Here is a 17202-nt window from a genome sequence, read left to right on the forward strand (position 1 = left end):
TTAAGTAAAGTAAAGAAAATAATACTTTTACACTAGTATATTAAAATTTTTAACAATCTGAACCACTGTTACCTAATTTAATTTTAAGAGTGCTTCAAATCACATATCCTTCACATATTTAAATTTAATGGAATAGATCAGTGGATAATAATAAATCAAGGTGTTACTAGCACCAATTGAGGCAGCATTTAATTATTGAACTATCCCCAAATGAGAGCTATATCAGTGGTGTTGTTTTGATGCCCCTTCTTAGTAAAAAGTAAAAGAAATTAAAATCAAAATCTCTACTCATCCTATATTGAAAATTAAAACAATAACCAAGGCAGGGACATTAAATAATTCACATCATACATGTACAAAATAAATTTAATTGATCTAAATCTATTAACAAACAAAAACATTAAGTGAATTAAGGAAAATGAATTATATGAATAGATAAAGCATTCATTTCCAGAGCTTCTTGATGGACATGTTCTTCTCTGAGTCCTTCTGCATAACCTTGGCGACAGCCATCTCAAAGTCCTCCTGAGTGACATGAACACGACGCTCACGTAGAGCGTACATCCCCGCCTCAGTACAAACTCCCTGTGACACATTGAATAAATTATTGTATTTCTATTATTTAATACAAACTTTAAATCCAAATTAATTGCAGTGTTGGCTCATGTCAAGTGTACTTCTATTAAATAAAAAATATTAACTGGTTGGTTTAAGGTCGATTTAGCCAGGCCTACTTTTTGCATTTATTTCGACTTCTGGTACTGAACGAAATTTGTAAATTCTTTTCAAATGATTTACAAAGTACTCTGATTCAAACAACGCAAGTACCTAAATTTTATAATTAAATAAAAAGGGTGTAAAAGATTTTCAACAAAAAAAAATTTGATAGGAACTAAAATCCCTAATAGTTACTAAATTTAAATTAGGTTGAAAATACTCCACAAAATCTATGAACTTATTTGTAGAGTAGTAACTTGGCCTACTAATTTATTGAAACTCCTTTTTACTGGAACACTTATAACTTGCATAAAAAACCTCACCTGATACAAGAGATCAGTTAAAACGAGATCAGTTACGATTGACAACAAGTAAATTTAAACAATGAGTTATTGTTTATACCTACTAATATAAAAAAACCAACCTTAACTTCAGCGCCAGAAGCACCAGGCATGAGCTCTGCAATCTTGCGCAGATTGATGCCTCGAGTCAGGTTCATCTTGCGAGAGTGAATGCGCAGAATGTCCAGTCGAGCCTCCTCATTTGGTGGGGGGAACTCAATCTTGCGGTCAATACGGCCTGGCCGGAGCAGTGCCGGATCCAGAATGTCAATGCGGTTGGTTGCCATTATAACCTGAAAAATTCAAAGAGAAGAACGATTTAAGAGGAACTGAACATTAAAAAAGAATATAATATCTAGAAGCAGTTTTCTTATTAGTGAAAAAGTAGGAAAAATGGACTGATGGATTCCTTCCAGGTGTGGACAGGCCTAAAATGGATGCTAGGCTGGGCTAATCAGAGATAAGTGACATGTTTTGCAAGATCAAGAATTATTGGAAAAGTACATCCCAGAAGTCAAATCATCTTCCAGAAATTTAGTTTCTTTCAGCATTTTCTGATAAGTTGGCCTAGAGTTTTAAAACGAATTTGAATGGATGTATGTCCACTTTCTGGGAGTCACACAGATCTTGCGTACAACATTAGACATACAGAGAAATGAAATGAGCCATAGATTAACACAGTAAGTGTCACCTCAGCGTCCCAACATTATGTAACTTGGTGCCAACCAAAGAATGTTAGCAATCCACACAAATGTAAAACCTCGTATGGGGTAAGACTTCTTTCTCTTGTAATGAATATCAGAGTGAAAATTGGGAGCATTGAATTCATCAAAATGTTGTGTGGAATTTCAGAAAATCAAGAAAATTCATAAAGTTTAAGCGGTTTTGATTTGAGGAAAAGTCCCTCCACCACTTTTTTTGCCTTACATATGTTGTAGCTGATTGACGTGATAAAAATCTCAGCTGTTAAGCTATTGTTATTGTTTTAAAGGTAGGATCAAGAGGAGGGACTTCTTCCCCAAAAACTGTCTACATTTTGTGAACAGAGTATAGTTAAGTTATTAACGTATAGCTTTGACAAATGTCCTGTAATTTTATGACATTCTGTAGTAAATAAATACATCATAATAATTCAGCTGTGTAAAAAGACATGTTAAACATAGATCTGTAAAATACTTCAAGACACAAGCAAACAACTTCAAGGCTTGCAAATGTGTTAACCCTAAACACCCCAGACTGCAGTACCTTGATGTTCTTGGTGGCCTCGAATCCGTCCAGCTGATTCAACAGTTCCAACATGGTCCGCTGCACCTCAGAGTCACCTCCACTGCCTGACTCAATACGAGATGAGCCGATAGAATCTATCTCATCCATGAAAATGATGGACGGTGCATGCTCTCTATAAGAATATAGGTTAATAATAACCACAGATGAGCCATCACATAATATAAGCTTGTAAACAAAATTTTGTACCTAATCAGTGTTTTAAGGAGTCAAAAAGTTGGCCTTCGCCTTCATTATTACTAACATGACATCTTAATTGTAAATATTTCACAAAAATATAACACATTTTCCAGCATATAATTTGTCAAGATTTATAGAAATTAATTAATTCAGTGCTTTTAAAGAACAGGTTGACTTTAAAGTTAGGTTTGGTTATGTTTTATTTTTATTAGGGGTCTGCGGTACAGAAAATTTAAGGTCGGTACGCTTCAGTATGGTACAATATTTTGTACCTCAGTTCTCGGTACAAAATCGGTACGGTACGCGGCTACCCGTACTTTTGCGGTTTTCTGCTCAGAACTGTATTTAAACCATTATTTTTAACTTAAATACATTGACATAACTATGAAAATGGATAGTATCCTACATTCATTGTTTTCTAACAACAATTACTGTACCACACATTATTAAAACAAAACTTTTTACTACTACGAGGATTGTATCAAGAAAAATCACAGTTAAGATAAAGGCTTTACCTATTTTACTCTGAGATACTTTGAATAGCCATGATAAAAGTGGTTTTAAAAATAGGATAAGAGTTTTTAGGAATAAACATGTTTGAAACAGTTATTGACAAGATAATTTCACACAACTGGTAAATTATTTCCAACCAACACAATGTCTAGTTGTTTACAATTTTTTTTAAACATATAAAAGCATTCAGTACGATGGATGACAGTTGCCAGCTTTTCACTGGAGGTTATGATGAAGTAATGGCAAAGAGCATCTTTTTTTATCAGCTTCAAAACTAGTTATAAGATGGATACAACTCTTGCAAAGTTTTTTCTGAAACTAAAATTTGGATTATCACAGAGTAAGATTATTGTCTTTTCATTTACAAAGTTAACATCCACAATATCAATATGAAGATCGTAAACAAACATCTGATAAGACTTTTATGTGCTCAGAACCAACTGTCGATAGTAAACTGTAAGTAATTTATTATTATAATAGGCTGTACCGAACTGAATTTGTACCGTGTAAAATGCTGTACCGAACCGATGACGGTAATTAAGCTTGTACCGTACCGACTTTTTCGGTGCACCGCAGACCCCTAATTTTTATGTTAGGGAATTTAAATGTTGGTAAAATTCTATTGACAGACATTCTCTACTACAGTACATCAACATTCAGCAACCGACAGCAGGACTACCAACATTATAAAACATACATTATCCTATGTACAAAGCAATGTACCAATCCATTAGGCTACATCTTTATCACTAGATGACAGTGATATATATATATATATATAGTAATACAACAGTTTTAATACAATTTGTAAGATTCTTTGACATTAATTTTTTTTTCAAATTAAATCAAACCAATTTTATTACCAAAACCCTATTTGATGCTATTCATCTCCAACTACGTATACTTATGAATAACGATTCTTAATCACGAAATATATGAGCTATAGTTACAAAAAATTAATTTCTTTACTTTCCTACCTATTTAGGCATTGACATCAAAATGTGATTTTTAAAATCTTGGGATTTGTTTGAATAATTCCAAATTTTGTTTCCACGTGACAAATCAAAAACCTACATTACTACAATAAAAAGTGAAATTAGTCTATTTCAAAGTTATTGAGTTGCTTGTGATAGGCTCGGTTAACATCATACCTTGCCATGACGAACAGCTCTCGCACCATCCGTGAACCTTCTCCAATGAACTTCTGTACCAACTCTGAACCAGAGACTCGGATGAAGGTACATTCTGTGTGGTGAGCTACGGCTCGAGCCAGCAGCGTCTTACCTGCAATAGGTCTACATCACAAACTGATCTACAATTTTATTTTGTTTATACATGCAAATGGCTTAGCCAATACAACTAGTTTCTTCAGTAAAATGGATCAGAGAAGAGTAAATAATTGGCAAGTATCGAATCAATGTAGAATATATGAATATTAAACTAAAACTTCTGAAATACTGAACTAAGCTGAGCATACAGTGAGTAGTCCTTGTCATGTTGTAGGGAAATGCTTCTCAACTTGTGGTACACAGAAGCCACTGCAGTGGTTGATGGCGGCGTTCTAGGTAAGCGGATTGCCTACGCAATCTTGACATATTATAAAACTTTCTTAGATACCTAGTACCTACTTAATTGTTTTTTAGTAGGTTTTGTGTGTGATCTTGTTTTGAAGTGACAATTTGTATGTGAGCTTAGGCCTAGGTAAGTTTCCATTCCATCGAGCGTATTTTGTGAAATAACTCAAGTTTTATGAACAAGTTATTAGTATATCAGCAAACTGTTACATATTTCCAAAAACTAGATAAAATTTGCTACAAAAGGTATATTTCAGAAGTCCTGTACCATGTCTTACTTGATTTCCACATGACCCATAATATATAAATACCTTTTTATTTTTTTATTTCTACCCAAATATATAAAGTAGATGAATACATATGTGTTGATATTTTACAAAAATAAATTTTACCATTGTATTCCTCCTTTTTTCTGAATAAAAATCATATAAAGAACATTTTTTACGAATTAAAAAAATATATATGCTAATTGCCATAAAACATGACGGCATTTGGAAAAAACTGGCAGTTCCAGGCAGGGTGTCTAGTTTATTTCCATTATAAAATTCAAGACTAATTCCAGACTTTTCAAGACTAATTCCAGATTTTTCAAGACTAGTTTTTTCAACAATTAGTGGGCGTGGATACCAAAATGTATCGATTCTCGATTCTTGATACCGATACCAATTTTTATAACTCAACCAATTTTTCTGAATAATACTACACCAACCCCTGTCTCATAAAGTAGTATTATGATAATGTGGAGTTTTCAAGTAAAGAAATAATGCAGCAATAAAAAATTCTAACTAGCAAATTTGGCTGTTTTTTTTTTATCATGAAATCTTCCGCGTACTGTACGTTTAGACATCATCATTGACTGCATCGGTTACAGAAACGTGATCGTCGTCATCCGCGATTGCGGCAAAATCATGAACATTTCCCGCGGCTGTTTAGACATCACCGTCATCTCCCGCGGTCGCAGAAACGTTATCGTCGACGTTCGCAATCACGGCAAAATCATGAACATTTCCCGCGGCCGTGTAGACATCATCGTCGTCTCCCGCAACACGGAAACGTCATCGTCATCTCCTGCGGTCACGAAAACGTCATCGTCGTCGTCCGCGATCGCGACAAAATCATGAACATTTCCCACGGCCGAGTAGATATCATCGTCGTCTCCCACGGTCACGGAAACGTCATAATCGTCGTTCGGGATCGCGGAAAAATCATGAACATTTCCCGCGGCTGTTTAGACATCACCGTCATCTCTCGCGGTCACGGAAACGTTCATCGTCATCTCCCGCGGTCACGGAAACGTCATCGTCACATCCTGCGGTCACGGAAACGTCATCGTCATCTCCCGCGGTCACGGAAACGTCATCGTCGTCGTTCGGGATCGCGGCGAAATCATGAACATGTCCCGCGGCTGTTTATAAATCACCGTCATCTCCCGCGGTCACGGAAACGTTATCGTCGTCGTCCGCGATCACGGCAAAATCATGAACATTTCCCACGGCCATGTAGACATCATTATCGTCTCCCGCGGTCACGGAAACGTCATTGTCATCTCCTGTGGTCACGGAAACGTCATCGTCGTCGTCCGCGATCGCGACAAAATCATTAACATTTCCCGCGTCTTAACAGATATCATGGTCGTCTCCCACAGTCACGGAAACGTTATCGTCATCTCCCGCGGTCACGGAAACGTCATCGTCATCTCCCGCGGTCACGGAAACGTTATCGTCATCGTCCGCGATCACGGCAAATCATGAACATTCCCTGCGGCCGTGTAGACATCATCGTCGTCTCCCGCGGTCACGGAAACGTCATCGTCATCTCCCGCGGTCACGGAAACGTCATCGTCGTCGTCCGCGATCGCGGCAAAATCATGAACATTTCCCGCGGCTGTTTAGACATCACCGTCATCTCCCGCGGTCACGGGAACGTTATCGTAGTCGTCCGCGATCACGGCAAAATCATGAACATTTCCCGCGGCCGTGTAGACATCATCGTCGTCTCCCGCGGTCACGGAAACGTCATCGTCGTCCTCCGCGATCGCGGCAAAATCGTCAGAACATTTCCCTCGGCCGTGTTAACATCATCGTCGTCTCCCGCGGTCACGGAAACGACATCGTCGTCCTCCGCGATCGTGGTCAAATCATGAGAACATTTCCCTCGCCCGTCAACGTCTCCCATTCATGTCCTCGCTCGTGTGTAGACATCATCATTGACTCCCACGGTCACGGAAACGTCATCGTCATCTCCCGCGGTCACGGAAACGTCATCGTCATCTCCTGCGGTCACGGAAACGTCATCGTCGTCGTCCGCGATCGCGGCCAAATCATGAACATTTCCCGCGGCTGTTTAGACATCACCGTCATCTCCCGCGGTCACGGGAACGTTATCGTAGTCGTCCGCGATCACGGCAAAATCATGAACATTTCCTTTGGCCGTGTAAACATCATCGTCGTCTCCCACGGTCGCCGAAACTTCATCGTCGTCTCCCGCGGTCCTCCGCGATCGTGGCAAAATCATGAGAACATTTCCCTCGCCCGTCAACGTCTCCCATTCATGTCCTCGCTCGTGTGTAGACATCATCATTGACTCCCACGGTCACAAAAACGTCATCGTCGTCTCCCGCGGCCACGGAAACGTCATCGTCGTCTCCCGCGGCCACGGAAACGTCATCGTCGTCTCCCGCGGCCACGGAAACGTCATCGTCGTCTCCCGCGGCCACGGAAACGTCATCGTCGTCTCCCGCTGTCACAGAAACGTCATCGTCGTCTCCCGCGGCCACGGAAACGTCATCGTCGTCTCCCGCGGCCACGGAAACGTCATCGTCGTCTCCCGCGGCCACGGAAACGTCATCGTCGTCTCCCGCGGCCACGGAAACGTCATCGTCGTCTCCCGCTGTCACAGAAACGTCATCGTCGTCTCTCGTGGTCACGGAAACGTGTTCGTCGTCTCCCGCGGTCACGGTAACGTTATCGTCGTCGCCAGCGGTCACGGAAAGGTCATCGTCGTCACCCGCGGTTTCGGAAACGTCATCGTCGTCTCCCGCGGTTTCGGGAACGTTATCGTCGTCGTCCACTATAGCGGCAAAATCGTGAACATTTCCCGAGGCCGTGTAGAGGTTACGTAAACGCAAGACGACGATCGCGGCAAAATCATGAAAATTCCTGACTTTGAAATCAAATTTAAGACTAAATCCCGACTTTTCAAGACCATTTTGAAATTCAATACTAATTCCCGACTTTCCCGATTTTCCCGACTACTAGACACCCTGTAGGGTTAACCAAATTTCAACAAATCAGTGGTAATTCCAGAGAGGGGGCCATAGGGGCTGACTACCACATTGACATTTCTACAGAGTATTCACTAACGTAGACATGTGCGTTCAAGTGTATACATCAACAACGTCACAGTGTCGCACGCACACCCACCCGGCTGGGGAATGTCGTAAAGATACCATCTATGTTATAACTTAATACGGAATATGCTTAATCTATGTTAATACTCCCCTGAATACTGGCACGCTGTGTAGTGGGGAAAAAACGGGCCATGCCCATCATTCGAAATGGTCGGATACTGAGTCCGGCGGGTCATATGAACCTCTCTCTTTTACACAAACATACATTCTCCCAACCTGCTCTGCTACACTTATTTGTTAACATAGAGATTTCAAATTTATGTTTTTTTTTTGTTTAAAGACAGTGCTTATTACTGTGTAGTTAGTTTGAACCTTAACATACTTTTTTATAGTTTATTTAGGCAAATTAAGATTGATGGTCGTTTTTTAACACCACTAAAAACGTCAAAAATGTAGTAAGTGAGGAACTTTTTTTATTTTCTGAAACAAAAAATAGATAGGTGAAATTACAGAGCCGGTAAGAGCAGAAAAAGTTTTATCACTGAAAAAAGGAAGTTTTGCACTTAAAACTCTCCTTTTCAGATTACAAGAGATTAAACTTTTTCTTCATCAGACTGCTTAAAATGTTGACTTTGCAAGTAGAATTTTTCAAAATTTTACTTTACTTGTTTTCTACTCCCGCAATGGGGGTATGGAATACCCCCCAAACCCCCTGGTAGTCATGGCCATGCTGGCCTAGAGTTAGAATATCCCTGACTCCCCTGATAGAATGCCCCCCCCCCCCCCGAAAATTATACCTGGAACCATACTTGTCTAGAATTAGACCTGCACCTGAATTGACAATATTTCTTAACACGTTCGCGGCGGCATGGGAGCGATCGCTCCCATACGGAACCCTAATGCCATCCTGGTGGGTGCGTCCGCTCCCAAGCTGCAATGCAGTACGAAATGATTTATTTTTAAGCCAGGATTAGAGCTAGAAACTTGAAACCTCGCACAGCACTGCGAGGTTTACTGCGAGTCAAAATAGTATACTGTATTTTGTTGTGGTGTAGGTTGGTAGTAAATTTTTCCCGAAAATCCCCCTCTGGCAATCTCAAAAATCTACTTTTTGTCCCGCTTTTTTCCCTCCATTTGGCAATATAATTCCAATGGGACCGGCCATGTTCCAAGCAGTGCTGCTATCTTTGAGTGTTTAGCGAACTACGTTGACTCTCATCTTAAAGCAGGACATCCTCGCACGTTATTTGCTATTCGTCAGACCGAAATTGGAAAGCCAGTCATCGGTTTTGTTTCACGCTGCGGGCTGCGCCGCACTGGGGATACGCCCGCCATTTGGCGTGCCGCCGCGAATGTGTTAATGATCACGTGCTGTAAGAGGTGGATAGTTTTAGATATTTGGGCCTAATAATAGACAAAAACTTAAATTGGAATAATCATGTTTTATCAATTTCTAAAAAGTTTGCTTCTGGTTTATTTGCATTAAGGAAGGTTTCTAAAATCATCAGTTTGGTTACAATGAAAACCCTTTATGCCCCCTTTTACAGTCTCATATCGCTTTTGGTATTGTTTTATATGGTAATACGTCAAATGAAAATGTAGATGAACTTCTTATTTCTATAATTTTAAAGTTTGATTGGGATGATTCTTTTAAACACCTAGGATTTATGATTGAATATAGTTTATACATTTTTGAACTTATTTTGATTACAAAAAATAATTCTTATAGAATAGAAACCATAGTTTTAATACTAGAAACAATTGAGTAAATTGCTTATACAAGCCACAATCTTAAATTATATGAAAATAAACCTTCCTATGCAGGTATTAGATTCTATAATGCTCTTTTGGTGGATTTAAAAACCACAGAAGCTTTTAATGTTTTTAAGAAAACACTTAAAAGCTTAATGCTATCCAAACCGTTGTACTCTCTACACGAGTTTTTTTTTATTAATGTAATGTTATAAACTTATCTCTTTATCTCATTTCATGTATAATGCAGTGAATTATTAACTTATAATGTTTTGTATATTGTAAAATATTAAAAATTTAAAATTGACGCCATTCTATGTATGCATGTATAAAAAATGAATACAGTTATCTTGAATTTATTTATTTCTACGGCAAACACCCATTTAACAATTTTACAAAATTTACTAACTAATGCATTGAATTATTTAAGTTGTAATGTGTTAGTTAAGTTTTTTCACCTGTGGACGGGATCAGATTCCAGATCCCGAAACATGTATTGTTTTTTACCATTGTGATGGAAAATGCCCGCAATAAACCTTTGAATTAACTAAGCAATTTGAATTGGTGATGCAATTAACTAAGCATCACCAACAATAAGTTTCAAACTGAGATATGTAAGTAGTCTAAGACATATACGAGTGTGCCTACCAGTGCCAGGTGGGCCGTATAGCAGTACACCCTTGGGTTGTGCGATACCAAGAGCATCAAAAAGTTCTGGGTGTTTGACAGGCAGTTCTATTACTTCCTTGATCTCCTTGATCTGCTTGTCCAGACCTCCCACCATCTCATATGTAGAGTCAGGGACCTTCTCCACCATCATAAGGGAAACCAAAGGATCCACCTGAGAAATCATGAAACATCAAAATCTACAGCACTTCCGTTGGATCTATGGAGTAGGCCTATCTACAGTACTAAATTTCATAGTGTGATTGATTGTTACTGTGTGTTAGAAACAACGGTGACACTACATTGACATGTTGAAATATGTCAATCGTTTTAGAAACAATATTGCATTTGCAAGGGATCCCTGACGTGTGCAACATCGACCAGTATCAACTATATAAGCAAGAATGAGCCAAAATCAAGATAGATCAATATCAAGAATATCAAGATGGCCACCATGTAAGTAAGGTCCACCTTAAGTCCTAACTGAAATTCTCATAACATAACTTTTTAGCAAGTTAAGAGAATTTCAAAGGTACCAGAAGCGAGACTATAGCCACTATAGGAATGATGCCATTCGTCTACAGAAACTAGTACCTTTGACTATTGATACAACTAGACATTCCATCCCCATGATAAATTTTTCGTCAGATCTTCAATCAAAATCACCTTGACTGATTGTGCTGATCTAAATAAATTAATAATTTCTGTTGAATATAGGAACTTTTTTTACCAAGTCAAACTAATGGAAAGACTTATAATGGGCTATGGAGATTGTTATGACCCAAAAACTTGATCAGAAGCCAAAAATAAGGTAGAAAATGAAATTTTAGACCCTAGAGCATTCTGTGACTGGCTCACATAACTACCTTCTTTTTCAATACAAAATTGGCGACAGCTGGTCAATAAAGATGGGATGTCTACTTCAGTATCCAATTATAGTCAATGAATGTGTTAATAGGCACCTGATACAAAAACTAACAAGTCATATACTACTAGTTCTAAAAAAATATCGAGCCTACAATTTAATAGACTGTGTCTTGCTGTACCTTATTGGGCAAAATTTTATGGAGAGTGTAGCTCTCGTTGCGCAGTGCGACACGTGAGTTAGGTGTCACGTCGTTGATATCAATGTTCTTGTCTAAATCTACGACAAATTTTCCTTCAGGATGAACTTTGACGAGAACCTTCTTCTTGTCCATCGGCTTTACAACTTCCCCAACATACGAGCCTTGCTCTTGTAGCAGCTGTAGCTCCTCACGCAACATTCTCACTGTAAAACAATAACTTTCAGTAAACACAACTACAAAGTTATTATATATTTTTCTCATTAAAAACATTTACATTGCATACACGATATAGGTAGGATATTAAATAATGTTGTGACATCAACATTTGTAAGCAAAGGAAATATTAACGTACAATACAATATATTGGGATTATAATTATCAATTAAGATGGGGACACCACCTAGGTGCGTATTTGAACCCGAATATGAGTGAAGGATGAGCGTAGAATAAAGATGATTGAGATGCCTTATGTATATTTGTTACTGATTAAGACCAACTTTTTTGTTAGCCAGGACTATTTATAAAAATCCCAATGATCAAGGACAGCTGGGTCCAGTTTTGAACCATCAAAAAGCTTCACACTTTTCTCAGGGTTGAACCGGCGACTTTTTGAATACTATGCGAGCACTATAACCACTGAGCTACCCAGCTAATTGAGGACTTGTGTGATGATTAGGGAATAAATAAATGAATACCTATTGAAATGCTGTAGTTAGCTTCTTGCAAGAGAGAAAAAATATGCCTGTGTCGCCAACTTAGGTTAATTCAAGAGTAGGATCAGTTTTCCTCAAAAAGATTATATCTTCAATATTTTTTATCGATACAGGTAGGCTAGGTTAGTCAGTTGAAAGTGAAAAAAGAAAACAAACTGGTAAATGACCAAATTTTTAATATGAGGCATTTTTTTTATATTTTAATGGACATATGTCGTCTTTTAAAACGTGATGAATGGTCCTCAGTAGAGACCAATTTAAAAATGTTTTTTTTATTTTAGCCTAGGCTACTTTTTTAAGCATGAGTGAAATGCCTTAACTGCCTTAAAAAATGAATAAACATTGGCCTACTTCACCAAATAGCTTTTAGGTAGATTTAACAACTAACTAGGCCTACTGAAAACAATTTTTTCAATTTCAATAATTATCAATACGATTACCAACAAAAATATCCGTTATAGTAGGCCTAAATATTGCTAGAGAGCTGAAAATATGTTAAGCAAATTTTTAATTTTAGTACCTAACTAAATGACAGCGGTAAAAAAATATATGGCTGAACAAATGAATTCAAATAATTAGACATCTCTTTAGGCTTAGGCCTAATGGACCACTGAATGCAATGTGAGGTTTGTAGCAGTTGTACCTTTAGCGTTGAGTTCGTTCCGTTGGGCTTGGAGACGTCTTAAGTTTTGACTTTTCTCTGCAACAATTAACTGAAGCTCTTCAATCTTTGTGATGTAGTACGGCCGGAAGCCTTCTCCTTTGGCCGACTTTTCATCAACCTCCATCTGTTAAAGATATAATTTATTCAAATTTGAAAACCAATGGCCTTTAAAATAAATAGAAAAGAATAATAGAATAAGTGGGATAAGTTATTTATTGGCCATCTCCAATTTTATAAACTAGACATAAATAAATTTCTCCCAAGTGACTGTAACATAATTCAAATACACTTTTGTACAATAATCACCCAGCAATAAATATAAGTACAAATGTATCAATAATAATAAATATATATAACAACAACAATAAATATATAAATAGATAACAACCACAGCAACAACAATAACAAGATAAGAAATAGTCTAAGAAATATGAGGCAAATCTTAACATTAATATAGGTATACAGTATGTGGATGTCTGCAACAAATAAGTCTAGGATGATGGTGACCTGAATAATACCAGGCACAGGATCATCCTAGGTTTTTGTGGCCCTTTTTGCTGTTCATTGGACAGTCAACCTTACATTGAGGATATTGTGTAGCAGCACAATGTCAGCAAAAACCTACGACTCACAAGAGACTGGAGCCAAAGATGTGAAATGAACCACAGAAGGGAAATGTCTTCAATTGGGACGTGCCGGTAAGGAATTCCGGTCCTAGCCCCGATCATTTGAATGAACCTTCTATGAATGCCCTCCCGTTCTTCAATTAGGCATCTTTTGAATCTGGCCCACCAATGCACAGTAGTAGTGCACAGTCTTCAGAGCCATCATATCGCTTAAGTGTCTTGAATAGCGGATGACAAAGCCAAGCATTCTATTTGCTCTGCTGCAGATGTGAGTTATGTGGGACTCAGGGTTTAGTGAAGGTGTCAAAATGACACCTAGGTCCTTTACCTGCTGAATTCGGGTTAAGGGTTCACCACACACTGTGTATTCAAACATTATTGGAGTATGACAACAATGGAACACACTTCTTGATGTTAATTTTCATCCTGTTGGTCTGGCACTGTGGTCAGCCATGTGGAAATCTTCCTGAATGTGTATGCAGTCGTCTTCTGAAAATATGATAGAGAAGATTTTCACATCATCAGTAAAAAGTAGAGAATTCCTTTGAAGAGCCCCAGGCAGGTCATTTATAGAGAGTGAAAAGAGATAATGGTTGAGCAATGATCCCTGTGCTACTGCTACCCCAGAGCAAAAGATCAACTCAGGCGAGTTTGCGGACACAAAGTTCACGTACATCTTTCTGGTTTGGAGGTAGGCCTAGCTGGCCAACCACTTTATTTCTCCGTTTCCAAACCCCTGGACAAGCAGCTTCCGCAGGAGGAGAGTGTGATCCACCGCGTCGAACGCCTTAGAGAAATCCAAATATATACAGCATCCAACTGACTGTTCGTGACAAAGGTTTCTTGAATTGTTGACTGAAGAAGTGTTAAGTTGGTAAGAGTAGACCTTCCTGCCATGAAACCATGCTGCTGAGGACAAATTATGCTAACCAGTTTGAGCTTGATATGGTCAAGAAAGATGTCTTCAAAAACTTTGGCCACGGCAGGCAGGATTTGAGTAAGGCATACTACTATACTAGAGTTGGTAACATAATTAATAGCTCCTGATTTGTGGATAGGAATGACATAGGCCGATTTAAATGCTTTAGGGTAAATACTATTTTCCAGTGATGCATTGAATATATCATAGATCTGTTCAGCCAATAAACTGTGACAAAACTTTAAAACCGTAGGTGGGGAATTATAAAATTATAAGAACGTTCTTATAATCTTAGATGATGTTATGGGCTGGGTAAATACCAACGATCACATAAGAAATAATTATTCTTTAATAATAAATTGTTACCTCTTTGACTATAATAATGTGTTGACAAAATTACTGACCAAAGATTTGATAGAATGTTTCTCATAATCAAGACTCAAATTGATACATAGACCTTAAGTTTCAAATATGGGTATACCTATCAATAGTAGGCCTACAACTAAAAATATGTTTTGTTAAAAAAAGCTTATTCAACAAACCCTTCCCCCTATAACTTAAATTAAATATACTACATAAACATATACCTACAGACACCATTTTCAAAGTCTTTAAGTATGAATTTGGACCAATAGTATATCAATATTTATTTAGTACCGGTACCAGTAATTGTTGTGCATGTAATTTGCATAGTATGTTCTAATTTTCTAAACTAAAGTAAGACATAAGACATAAGATCAAATAAGTACATAAGTAAAATATATAGGCTACACAATACACACCTTCCAATCGGCTACACGACAATAATCATTTTACGTTGAGTTTCTTGATATTTGATACAAATATAAATATACAACATGCATGGCTTATTAAGCCCATATTAATTATTTATGTAGCTGAATAATCATAAATAATTAATTAAAAATGCAGGAGGTAGGCCTATTTTACATCTCTAGGCTATAATTTAGAGATATGACGTAAAATTTGTGTAGGTAGGTCTTTGTTGTTTATTAACCTTGACAATGCCTTTTGCATGTCATGCCACACGGATAGGGCCTAAGTTAATACTGTAAATTAAAGATTATAATTTCATTCAAGCTATTTTTATTTCCCTAAATCCCCTTTAAGATAATGTATAGGCCTAAATCAATCGGCCTAACTTATAATTCTGTTAGATCCTAAAGTGAAACATAAAAAAAACTTCACTTTATTTTATCCCAGCCTACCTTAGACGAACCGAGGCCCCACTAGAAAAACAGGCCATGCTGCAGTGCGGGCAGCTCAACACTACGTCACAGTGGTGGATAGTTGTACTAAGTAAAATCTTACCAATCTGACAAACAGCCGGCTTATTTATCAATGAATCTATCCACTAGTGTGACGTCATGGATCCTGCAGCATGGCATGTTTTTCTAGTGGGGCCTTGGACTAACCAACACAAGTAGACTTCTCATCGCATTGTAAAATTTGAAGCTCGTTTATCTTGTCTAACTTAAGTTTAGATCATATTGGTGACATTGGACGCTAGTACAGTAGAGTCCCGCAAACTCGGCGTAATGTGGACTGGAAGGGTGCCGAGTTTGTGAAATGCCGGGTTATCGGGAACTACAGTTAAAAATAAGAACAATGCAATTTTTATTCCTTTTAGCTGCCTTATTTATTTACATTTATTTTACAAGTAGGAATTAAGTCGTCATGTACAACAAATCCTTGGTACGAGTTGCAAATGCTTTGACTTGAGCCCATGTTTAACTCGGACTCAAAAAATCACTAATTTTCTGAGCCAGGTGATGGCCGAGTTATCCAGACTGCCGGGTTATCGAGTGCCGAGTTTGCGGGTCTCTACTGTATCGACAACATTTATTTTTGTATTAGCTTAAGTAGGGTTAATTTTTGTGCTTTAAGTTTGAACTTGTTTAGAATGTTTTTACCCACAGCATTACATGATTTTACTTAAGCTAACTTAACACTGAATAGGCCTACATTAGGTAAGCAAAATACTTGACAAACTTAGCCTAAGAACAAACCCTTGTTTTGGTAATAGACTAACTTAAGCCTAGGCCTGGAAGGAAATTTGCTACCAAATTGGATATTGTGAGAATTTTGGGCCGTTTTAACTGAAGTAACTTTGTCCCACTCTGACATACTTATTGATGTGTACACCCGATACTTTGGTACTAATCGGTAGCTCGTTTTATTAATAAATAAGCAAGTAGCCTTCATAGAGACCACACTTTGAGGTTAGCCAAATGGAAATGACAATGGTTATAACAAAGAATAGAATCGGAATGTTTGATACTCAAAATTAATTTCAAATAATTATTTTGTTAAAGAATAAAAGTCTAAGAAAATAAAAGGGCTTCTAGATTATAATAAACGCAAATTATTCACCTCAAAATTTGTGTTTGTCATTGTTGTGGAGTTCCCAGTTAGCTTCGTTGTTTCGTTTCTAAATCTAAGCCTGTGTCACACTTGGCTACTTACTAGCAGCTACCTAGTAGCAGCTACTGAAATAGCAGCTACTTTTCCTGTCACACTTATTTTGGTAGCGTCTATTCACTAGCTGCTACTTACTAGTTTAGCTCAAGAGAGGTTATGTCCCAAAGACACGGATATGTTCAAAAAATTAATCACATCTCCCCCACCCCACTTCGGATCACTCATGATTACTTCAGAAATTATTCAAAATGAACGAGAATAAACAAATCAGGCAGATAGCACGTGGTGCAAGTAGCCGCTAGTCTGCTATTGAAGCTGTCACACTGGGCGACAGTCGCTACTTGATAGCTGCTAGTTGGTCACGTGACTCACTAGCGCAGTTTAGTAGCACGGAAAGT

General features: G+C 38.0%; 1 protein-coding gene across 1 annotated transcript; it reads right to left on the minus strand.

Annotated features, from left to right (window-relative positions):
* Positions 1-348: 348 nt before the first annotated feature.
* On the minus strand, positions 349-16914 carry LOC129001996 (26S proteasome regulatory subunit 8). Its single transcript, XM_054429475.1, has 8 exons — positions 16757-16914; positions 12800-12944; positions 11423-11646; positions 10359-10551; positions 4187-4319; positions 2304-2457; positions 1142-1351; positions 349-585 (listed from the first exon to the last, which is right to left on the minus strand). The coding sequence occupies exons 1-8, from the start codon at positions 16775-16777 to the stop codon at positions 445-447; spliced, it is 1221 nt and encodes a 406-aa protein (XP_054285450.1). The 5' UTR covers positions 16778-16914; the 3' UTR covers positions 349-444.
* Between the last annotated feature and the right edge of the window lie 288 nt (positions 16915-17202).

This window comes from Macrosteles quadrilineatus, unplaced genomic scaffold (assembly GCF_028750875.1).
Source record: "Macrosteles quadrilineatus isolate MER2022 unplaced genomic scaffold, UCM_ALF_1.0 Scaffold_9__3_contigs__length_116548681, whole genome shotgun sequence".
Classification (NCBI taxonomy): domain Eukaryota; kingdom Metazoa; phylum Arthropoda; class Insecta; order Hemiptera; family Cicadellidae; genus Macrosteles; species Macrosteles quadrilineatus.